Consider the following 11,514-nt stretch of genomic DNA (forward strand, 5'->3'; position numbering starts at 1 on the left):
TTATGAAAACTATATGTATTTATTTTTAAAGTATATGAGAATTAAAATGTATCAAAGTATAAAACATAAACAAATTATAATAATTTTATAGAAATTAAAAACATGTTTAATCAATTTATTAATCTGATATGATTAGTTAAAATGATATGATTAGTTAATTATAATTAGGAGTATATATTTCATTAAAAGATTTATTATGTAAACATTATAAACTAAATTTTAATTGGTTGAAGAGCCAAATTAAAATATTCAAACTTAAAAAAGAATAACCAACCAATATTCCATAATTGAAAAGAAAAACTAAGGCTCTCAATAACCAATTCAATTCAATATATTTCCTTTTAAATTCTAAAAAAAAAGTTGAAAATTACTCTATTTAATAAAGAATTTATTATTCATTAATTATTAATTTATTTTTTCATAATCTAACATTAAAATGGTAAGAAAAAATGATTAAGTGAAATAAAAGCAATTAAAAGTTATTTATGTTTAAAAGAAGAGAGAAACGTGTTCTTTTAAACAAAGGAGAACATGGTATTACAATAAATACTTTTACGATTTTCGCCTCATATAAAGAAAATAAAAGAGTTGAAGTACAAATATTTATTATATCATTCTCTTTCATCCATAATTTTAAAGTTAACATTAAATAGATTTTTTAAATTTAAAAATTGAAGAATACTTAAACTCATGAGTTGCTTCAAGTTTTTTAAAAATTAATAACTCTTAATTTCTTGAGTTACTTTGATTGGTATGTGTTATAATTATTAAATATAATATTTATTGTTGAGAATTTAAGTATTAATTTAAATTAAAATATTAAAAAATAAAATATCACATAAAGAAAAATACAGAGAAATTATTATTTTATATTTTGAGTTGAAAGTGATATAATTAGACTGGCGTTTTATTAATGTTACAGTTTATCTATAAATTTTTTAAAAAAGAAAACTGATCGATCTTCGTTAAAATTTATTATATATTTTATAAATATTAGGTTAATTTAAGGTTTTAGGTTGAAGAACCTACGCATATATTAAACTCACACAGCAACATCATCGTATAAGTATGACTTTACTTCCTCGTATCAATAAAAGTAAATACGAAATTGAAATATTTTATAAAGTGCGTGGCACCTGTTTTTCAGAAGTGAAAATTAGAAACAATAAAAAAAGAAGAAGGTGGGGTTGAGTTTATGGTGGGTCATTATATAATTACATGGTCCATTTTCAATGTTTCGTCCCTCGCATGGCACCAGTTCCACTTAGCCCTCAATTGAAATTACAGTTATACCCTCTGCCCCACCTGCTTCTTCCAGCATCCAACGACCAGATCCATTCCCTGACTACCTCCACGTTCGCCACTTTATTCAGAAAAAATGCCATTCACGTAATTAACACCTCTATATAGACCAATTATAATAATCTACTCTTTATATTAAACAAGTGTCGTTTTAATCAACAATAAAAATTTAATAAAAAGTGTGTCATTATACTTGCTTAATAATACCTAATAATACCTATCATTTAATATATTGAGTGAGCGATGGAATGAATGGAAAGACATAATAAAATGGTACAATAAATTACACCATGTGAGACCAAGAGACATAAAATAAAATAAAATAGAAATAAAAAAATAGTGAAAATGTTGGGATACAATCGTTGTTTTAAACAACTCAAAGACCCATCTCTTTCTATTTCTTTCCTTCTTTCCGATTCACAGAAACAACTCCTCTCTACTCAAACCCTTCTTCCTCATTACAAAAACAACCCACCCTTTTCCCCGTTTCCCCAAACCCTAGAATCTCTAACACAGATCCTCATCGTTTCCCATCCAATTCCCAAACACCGTTGACCACACTCGAGGTTTATCCAACACCCACAAAAAAAAGCTCCGTTTTTGTTTCCTGGGTCTCGTTTTTCCTTCATTTTTATTGGTCATAGGAATGTTGGGTACTGGCTTGAACTTCGGGCGCGCTCTCGGCGAGGATCGGTTCTATTCTCCGGCGAAGGCTCGCCGGCCGTTTCACACCATGGAGAACGATAAGCTGCGTAGGGCTCACAGCGACGTCACCGGGAGAGACAAATCGGTGGATTTAGGTAACCGGGTACCGGAGAACCGGGTCGGGTCGGATGAGGAGGAGGCGAAGAAGAGTGGCGCGGTGCCTTCGTGTGAACCGGTCGTGACCCGGTTGAGTAATCTGGAGCGGTTCTTGCAGGCGATCACGCCCTCTGTGCCTGTTCAGTATCCTCCTAAGGTTTGCTTTTGAGTCACTGTAGCTAGTGTTTTATAAATGTTTCTGACGGGGCTGTTGGTGAAATCGTGTTTATTTTATTAGAATTTGGTTTTTTGGGTTCTTGGAAATTGATTTAGAGTTCCTGTCTGTGTTTGCTACCGCTGCATTCAATGGGTGGAAGGTTTAGCTTTTATGGCCGTGTTTGGTTATGGAAGGGACCATGGATTGAATTTTTTTGGTGAGAGTTAATAAGAAAAGAAGCAAAGTTTTCGTGCTTTGAAAAGAAAAGAAAATTAATGCCATTTTTATGAATTAGGTTTTCCTTTGTGTGTTGAACTGTTAAGTGTAAAAGTTTTCGTTGGATCTTGCAGAGGACGACGAGAGGACTCAGGGCGTGCGATGAGGAGTTGCAGCCCTACTTTGTTCTTGGTGATTTGTGGGAGTCCTTCCGCGAATGGAGTGCGTATGGCGCTGGAGTTCCGCTTGTACTGAATGACAAAGATAGCGTTGTTCAATATTACGTTCCTTATCTCTCTGGAATCCAAATTTACTCCCAGAATGTGAAACCAACTGTAAAGTCAAGGTATATTGCTTGTTTTGGACAGTGTACGGACCATTCATTTTAGTGACTGATTGAAAAGGTTCGGCATGAAAATGCAAGCCAAACAATAGAGTGGTTTTTTGGGTCGTTTGTTGCATATTCTATGGGGTGTTTTGGGTTTAAGCATGTTCGGGATTAAATTAAAATTCATTTTTGGTTTTATGCCATTTTGATTTCCTTTTAGTCAATGATCTAAATATGCTACTACAGTTTTTTTAATTTGCTAGCCATTTTTAAGATGTGCTGTGCCGATGTGGAGATACTACCTTGTTCTCACAGGTTTCGCTACTTGTATGATAATGTAATTATTTTGTTCTTTGATAGGCAACTTGGGGAGGATAGTGACAGCGATTTCAGGGACTCAAGTAGTGATGGTAGCAGTGATTGTGAACCTCTACATGGAAGGGGATCGAAATACATGAGGGAACAAAGAAATTTTCCCCTTCTGTCGGATGAGGTACCTCAACGGATGAGTAGATTATCTTTGAGAGACCACCATTCCCTTCCTCAAGATGGGTTTTCTAGTGATGATGGAGATTCTGTCAATCCTCAGGGTTATTTAATTTTTGAGTATCTTGAACGTGACCCTCCTTACAGCCGTGAGCCATTGGCTGATAAGGTGCGCTGACTGACTCTATAATGCCATATTCTTTGCCCTGTTCACTTTACTGGAATAAACTTTTTGTAATTTGTTATCTCGGGTTTTTCTTTGTTGAGTCATTTAATTGTTTTCTTTTATGTGGTGAATAGATAACGGACCTTGCTTTCCGTTTCCCTGAATTGTCGACCCTTGGAAGTTGTGATATACTACCATCAAGTTGGATATCTGTAGCCTGGTATTCTCCTTTAATTTTGTGCTTTGATATACACCTTACGCATGCACGATGAACTTACCTGTTCTATGATTTGCTTGCAGGTATCCAATTTACAGGATACCAACTGGTCCAACATTAAAAGATTTGGATGCTTGTTTTCTGACATACCATGATCTCTGTACACTTGTGGGAGGTAGCAATTTGTTTGCTTCATTTGTGCTTTATGCTGCTTTATAACCAAGTTTATATTCTATTTTGTTTGTGCTGCATTATAACGAGAGGGCGTGTGTATGCATCCATCCCATAACATAACGAGAGGTTCTAAAATTGAATGCTATTTGGAACCTTTCTTTATACATGATACAAAAATGTTATTTTAGAATCTCCTCATGCACTGGACAGGATGTATATTGATGCACATGATACAATTTTATAAATGGTTTATGTGTTGCCATCTGTTAAATGTGTTTTTTTTTCTTTCTTTTTTTATGTTCTCCTTTATACATATTAATCATATCGCCGCAAATCATTTTATTGCTTCGTTTCTATGATTTTATCAATTTTAATTGCAGGGAAAGATATTTTTCAAAATTTTGAAAGGTGTGGTACTTTTATGTCTTGCTTTTAAGCTTAATAATGTCATTCTGGATTTGTTGGGGTTCTTAATTATTGGACTAAAGAGGCTTGTGTTTATTTTTTATCATGTTTCTATTTAATTAGACATTGCCAATTATAGGTGCATGTCACGTAATAATGAAAGTGTTGTTAGATGCCGCAAATGAACCATGTTCCATTTTCTAATTTGCAGCAATTGATTTATTGAAAAATGCCTTCTTGTTTTGTTTCAGGTTCACAAGGAAGGCAGTCTCAGAAACCACATCCTACTGAGACGGATAATGTCCATAGAATGTCTTTACCTGTTTCTGGGCTTGCATCATACAAGTTCAAAGGATCTCTGTGGACTCCTAATGGTGGACATGAACGCCAATTAGCTAGCTCTCTTTTGCAGCGGGCTGATAACTTGTTAAGACAGCTTGAAGTCAGTCATCCAGATTTCCAGTTTTTTAGCCGTTGATGTTGTTAAACTGACTGTAATATTATATACTTTTGGATATTTAAGAACTGGTGGTTAGTGTTTGGTTCATTTTTTAGATGTTATACTTGATTGGAGTTGGAGTTAATAACTTATTTGACAAAAGGTAAAAGGAAAATTGGAGAAAGGATGTTAAGCACCGTCCTTTGTATTTCTCTGCATTGTTTGCTTCCGTAATAAGTGAATGAATAGGGAAGCATTGGAGAAGCGGCAGTGTTGAGGCTACTTATTGTGTTCCTGGTGGATGTACAGATTAAAAGGCAGCTTCTCAAGTACAGGCTGATTTGTTTGGCTGCTTAGCATCAATGAGTCTTACATCAGTTGCTTCTTATGTATTGGTATGGTTTTCTTAAACAAACCAAAACAGGCTACTTTTTTTCTGTCCTGGCGATGCGTTATATATGACATAGTTTTAATTTATTGGGGAATTTTACTAGGTATGTTAGATGTCCCATGCTCCAATTGCCCCAAACTTCTTGTATTTGAATTCTTATAGTAATCTTTGCATTTAGATAATGCTAGAATTCAGTTATTGAACTTGTTCAAAATGTTGTTTTGCATTTTCTGATTATGTTATAAAGGTGGGTTTTTAAGAATCGGTTTTGATTTGGATTCAAGAATCAAATTCATATCTTTTCTACTCGGTTTGAAGGTGTTCTCTGATGAACGTTTATCATTAGCAGTAATAAGAATTTGAGAGCTAAATAATTTTTAGTTTTTGAAGTTCTGTTTGTTAGTTGATTTTAGGTTTATAAGAGAAGTTGAACTCATCTAACATTTACATATTTTTATCAAGTGTTTATAGATAAAGATTATGAACAATTTCTGAAAGTTGATATTTTATCTTAGAACATTAACTCAAACAAGACCAAATAAATGCTAATTATTGAAGTTGCAGTTTGAATTTTCTTCCTTTTAACTGAAGTTGAATAAGCAGCGAAATTGACGAAATAACCGGACCTTATCAGCCTCGCTTGACTTCGCCAAGATTTTTTTAGGATGCAATCCAAATTTTTTAGGATGCAATCCAAATTACTTACAAAGTACATAACATCCAACCTCAAACCTTTGGACTGGTAATCTTCGGATCAGTGCGTATTTTGTAGAGCAAATCCATCAACAATGACCTGATTTCCCCCCTAATAATATTCAGATAAAAGTATCACCTCTCAGACGAAACTTTTCTAATTCTTAAAAAACTAGTGGATTACGTCCGATTAAACCTTACAAAATTTGGTTGTTAATTGAAGTTTTTGCATCTATTTAGTTTTAGTTGTTGGCCTCTTTAACACTAGCAACAAATATTTATTCTTGTTATTAATTAAAACATGAGATTTCATGCCAACCAAAATGCCCATGTCTGTTTGTTTTTTTTAAATGATTTTGAGTGGAAAGGAAAAAAAATTATGGTGCAGTGAATATAATTTTTGTGAAGATTGTAAATAAGATTGAGCAAAATTCCCCTAGAAAATTGAAATGAAGTCCAGCTGATTAGTAGAAAATGGACTGATGTTAGCATACAAAAACCTCAAAATGTATGAGCACTTGTGATGCTCTTTAATATGTAAATCCACAGTGAGCACTGTTGAGCTTCGCTGCTATATTATCATTACTTCCATTATTAGGCCACGAAACAATACTTAACATCTTTTTTTCCTTTTTTTCTTCTCTTAAGTATGTGATTAAATCTTACTTCAGCAAGTATGAAATCTAAGAAGTGTATCAGGTCAGGTACTTACAATAATAAGAAGATCCAGTCCTTCAAAGACACAATAGTCAACCACTAAAAACTGGAAATTTTGGTGACTATGCAGTGTCAGCAAAGGTGCCCTTAACCATTAATGGTCATTGGCTCATGGAAATCAAAATGTTAGAAAACCATAAATGAATATTAATTTATGCCTGCAACATAACAAAGTCAGGGTATATATCCATTGCAACCTTTACCTATACAAAGACCTCGTCCTACGTTTTTTAACAAGAGAATAACTGACCCAACATATTTAGATAACATAAATATGTAATATTAAATGAAGATATTATCAATTAGTATCTTATTCTCTGTAATTTATATGCTGAACTTGTCTAATTTTTATTAGAACAAACCTTGTCTCTTCTTTTAGTTTGATACAGGATTTAAAATAGATCTTATCATTTTATCATTTATACCTTGCCAATTACTTGTACACAAATTCTATAGATGTATCAATTTACTTGGCTTAACAGCATTCAATTCACACCTTCTCCAACATGACTTACTTATTTGATAAAACCACTGATATCATGCTACATGCATTTATCTGTGGATCAAAATGTAAGTACCATGATTCACATAGTAGCCAAATCAGTCTCTGAAAAATCACCATGCCATAAAGTTCTATGCAATTTGTGAAACTTGAACCTTTCCCATGAGAACATTCATTGCAGTCTTATAAGGAACTGTAAATTGGTTATCTTACTGTTTCCTGAAATTGAGTTAAGCAGCATTCACCTCAGGATATTGTTCTCATCATCAGAGTATAACTATATCAAAGAACTATTACAAAAATTTGGTATGGAATGGAAGGGGTGAAACCATAACGAACTCCTCTTTAAATATTTCTCCTTCTCTATCCATAAATTGTCTTAATTCATGCCTAAGTCAACAACACTACATTTTGAGAACATAAAACACTTACTGTCATACCTCAACAACACAAATTGAACCGTGAAACTGTGGCCCACCCACCAATGTGTTGGAAAGGTACTTAGTTCACAGAGAGTGATATAATTAACTGGGGTAGTTAGATAATTGAAGTAATGCAATCCACATGTATAAATACTTTTCTTTTCATTCTCAATCAATTACTGAATGAATGTAATACAATGTTATGGTATTTTAGTATTTTAGCTCAGAGCTTCCGCTGAAAGTAAACAATTTTGGATTAAATAAAATTATCTAACTTTTTTTTGTGACTGATTATCATTTTTTAAAACATATTTGGAATATAAAGATGGTTTTCTTTATATTAAGTGTTTTTTATTATTTATAACTAGAACTCAGTTGAACATATAAATTTAATAGAGATTCAATTAAAAGTTTCTAAATTTAACATAAACTTAAAACATACTTAAGTCTAATCAAATTTCATCTTACAGACTCTAATTAATTAACAAAAACATTCCCGTAAGAAAATATAAATTTAAAAAACTCAATTATCTCCTATATCATTTTTAAACTATTCATTTAAGTAATATAATATATAACAATGTAAATAATAATTTCTACCTTATAGGCTGTCTCTAATTATATAAATTGTCTAGTATGAGTTGACCTAAAAATTAATATATTTTAACTTGAGATATTACGAGGGAGGATACTTGAAATCATACTCATTTTCTAATTTATATCAAACTATTTCCTGACTATTTATTATTTTATTTAGTTGATCCTAAGAGCATTACTAGTATATCATTATATGTATGGAATCTTCATTTGATATATATTTAATCCTCATAAAAAGAATGAAATAATTCTTTATCATTATTCACCCACTTATTTTATAAGATATTCCATCTCTTTAAAACTTTGAGAACTCCATTAAATCCGTTTTGTTTGTAAAATCAAGGGTGATAAAAGACACTGATTAGTAGAAGACAAGTGTTTCACGAAGAGAGAAAAATAAAACAAAATTGACCTTAAAAAACTACCTTAATCGGTAATGCAAAGTGGTTTGTTGGAAAGATGAACGAAAGTGGCCTAGGTATAAGAAAAACTTTACGACAACCAATCTAGTTAATTGTCTCTTCAATTGCTTCATAAATGAACCTGCAATCTGTGTGCATGTAGAGAAAGTTGCTTCCTTAGCATTGGTTGCTTCATGAACCACCATTGCTTCTTACATTGAAACTTGCAGAAACAAAAGCAGGTAACCGTTGGTAATAACTTTTTTTTTCCTGTGATGTTCATATTTGGTTGATATATTTGTGATTTTTAAATTTTTGGATATTGAATTTCGTTTTTCTATTCAAACTTTGATTGATTTTTGTTTTTAAAATTTAAAAATAAATGAATATAAGTAAATGATATAAGCAAGCCGTTTAAAGGTGAGCATAAAAATTTATTCATATGTAAAAATTTAATATTAATATATATATATTTATTTTTAAAATTTGAATCAAACTATATTTAAAATTTAAATTATAAATAAATTTTAATTTTATGTTAAAGTTTAAAACAAAAATATATTTAACTGTTTTTAAACAAACATTATATACATATGTATGCAGATAATATATGTTCGTATTTTTATCAGAATGAATATAAGTAGTTTTTATATGGTTATCATTAATAAAAATATAGTTAGTAAAATATACAAAATATAATTATAATAAGATATGTACAAAATTTATTATTTGTCTTTTTTTGTTAAAATAATTAATATGCTTACACAAATATAAATACAGAGCTAAACAAAACAAGACTTTCATTTTCAAAACTACTTGTGAATGGTTAATTGTTATTATTATCTATTTTAATAAAACAGTTATTACAATTTTAAGGGTAAAACCGTAAAAGTGTATAAGCTTAGAAACTGTTACACAGAAATATATCATCTTTATTAATTGTTGTAGAGGTAAAGTACTTCAGTTTCCTTTTTTTTCTTTTCACATCACTTATTTTCATTCTTAACTTCTTCAATGAAAATTAGTTTTGCTTAATTATTTAATATTTACTATTCGTTACTGTCGTCTTACGTTACCCCTGTTTGTATGAAGTCAACTACTTTTATCATTTTAAATAAAATATAACTTCCTTGTGATATATTCATATATTATTTTTTGACATTTGGAGAAAAAAATAAGTTAATAATTTATTAATTTTACAAGCTTAATTAGATTATAAATTAATAAAAAAATTATTGACAAAGAATCTAAGAACCATTAAAAACACACTAAAAAATCCCATTTGAGTGGAAGACAAATGTCGAGCAAGGGGAGCTCGAAATTAGAAAGTGGAAGACGTGTGTGAGCAGTCGAGTGACCGTTCAATTTTGGAGGGTAGAAGTAAAACTTAGTTTTTCAAAATTCACGTCACTCTCTGCATGCAACCATCTTCTTCAATCTTCTGAAACTCCATTTTTCTCCTCCTTCTCTCTAAAAAGCTCTTACTTCTCCCTACAAAATCTCACTTTTTTCTTCTTCCGATCATCAAACAGACCACACCTGAGCATTTTCGGCGTCGAGGACGTTCGTTTGAACCGATCAGTTCCGGGTTCTAAGTTGGTAAGTTCCGGGTTCTGAGTTGGTAAGTTCTCTCTTCATTCAGCCGGTTGGTTTCCTGGTACATGCAAACCTAGTTTATGGGTTGCATGAGTCAATCATCTTGTTCTGAGAGTTTCTGGATTTCTGTTTGGTTTAGTTTCTTAAGGCGTGACTGTAGAACGCTAAGGTCTCTGGTAAAGGTGAACCCGTATTCTGAACTGTGAACGTTCGGTCACGCTTAGAGGTAAGGAAAGCTTATATAATTTGATTAAGATTCTTGTTTTGAATGGATGTACGTTCGTTGATTTCTGAATGAATATGAAGTATGATTGTTGATATGTTTTGACTGTATGAAGTGTGAATATTTACTATGATATGAATGTATGAATGTATGAAGATAGATGTTGAGAAATGTATTGATAAGATTATGAATTCTAAGTCTATAGTTTTATGTGAAAATTTATGTTCGTCACTGAAGATCTTTGACCGTTGGGTTTTCCCGTGGACTCGGTTGGAACTGGATTCTTTCATTTGGAAAAAATTCCAGTTGAGGACCGAGAGTCTTCGTTCTGTAATATATGTATATAAGCGTTCAACAAAGGATATTCGTTCCTTGGTGTTTGATGGTAAACTTAAGTATATCTATATGTATTTGTATATTTCGTTCATTCGTGAACACTATTTAAATGATATCTTATTATATTTATCAAGCATTTCTTCTATAAGTTTAGTAGTGCTCGGTCTTACACCAAGCGCTTGTACTAAGTAGTGCTCGGTCTTACACCAAGCGCTCGTACTAAGTAAGTGTTCGCTCTTACACCAGACGCTCGTTCTCGTTTTCGTAATCTATCTTTATAATAAGAGCGTTCGTCCAAACTCCATAGAGTTCGCTCTCTACAGTGCTCAGTCTTCAACTGACATTCGGTTTCCTTGAGGTTTAGCTCATTAAGAAGCTAAGTATTTATTGGCGATCGATTTCTTCATATGATTCCGTCAAGTACTATTATTTGGTGTCCTACAGTACCTGTCTCAATTGGTTTCGGCCTAGAGTCCTAGTACTCGGCCTAAGCTTTATGGTGTTCGGTTTGAACTCTCAAGAGTCAGTTCATTAAATTGGCTCACTTGGTAAACAACATTCGATTATATTAGTCTCTGAGAAGTATTATTATATTCGGTCCTTTTCAGAACTAGTGAGTAACTCTCTCAATTTGATTATGTTTGAGTTGGAGACATCTCGGTCTCACTCCAAGTGTTCAGTCTTATTCTGGATTAAAAACTAACATGCGGTATTTGGTATCCTAAGGGATCATTATTCAAATTGGTTCAGTTGAGGTTTTAATAATGAAAGATGATAGAATACGATATGGATGAAATGACTTTGGTTATGGAAGAGTGTTTCGGGGAGGAATATCTCATGATTTGATATTGGAATGGTAAAGTATGAATGTGGGCACGCTAAGCTGGCAGTTCATCCTGATATTCCGTGATTACTCGTTTCTCACGTAGAGAAGGGTAAGTCGTG

General features: G+C 32.2%; 1 protein-coding gene across 1 annotated transcript; it reads left to right on the forward strand.

Annotated features, from left to right (window-relative positions):
- Positions 1-1,687: 1,687 nt before the first annotated feature.
- Positions 1,688-5,285, forward strand: LOC108326648 (uncharacterized). The gene is made up of 6 exons (XM_017560251.2): positions 1,688-2,260; positions 2,611-2,822; positions 3,165-3,459; positions 3,591-3,676; positions 3,757-3,848; positions 4,504-5,285. Exons 1-6 carry the CDS (start codon positions 1,949-1,951, stop codon positions 4,728-4,730), a joined length of 1,224 nt encoding a protein of 407 aa, XP_017415740.1. The 5' UTR covers positions 1,688-1,948; the 3' UTR covers positions 4,731-5,285.
- Positions 5,286-11,514: the final 6,229 nt, after the last annotated feature.

Source organism: Vigna angularis, chromosome 3 (assembly GCF_016808095.1).
Source record: "Vigna angularis cultivar LongXiaoDou No.4 chromosome 3, ASM1680809v1, whole genome shotgun sequence".
In the NCBI taxonomy this organism is placed as follows: Eukaryota; Viridiplantae; Streptophyta; class Magnoliopsida; order Fabales; family Fabaceae; genus Vigna; species Vigna angularis.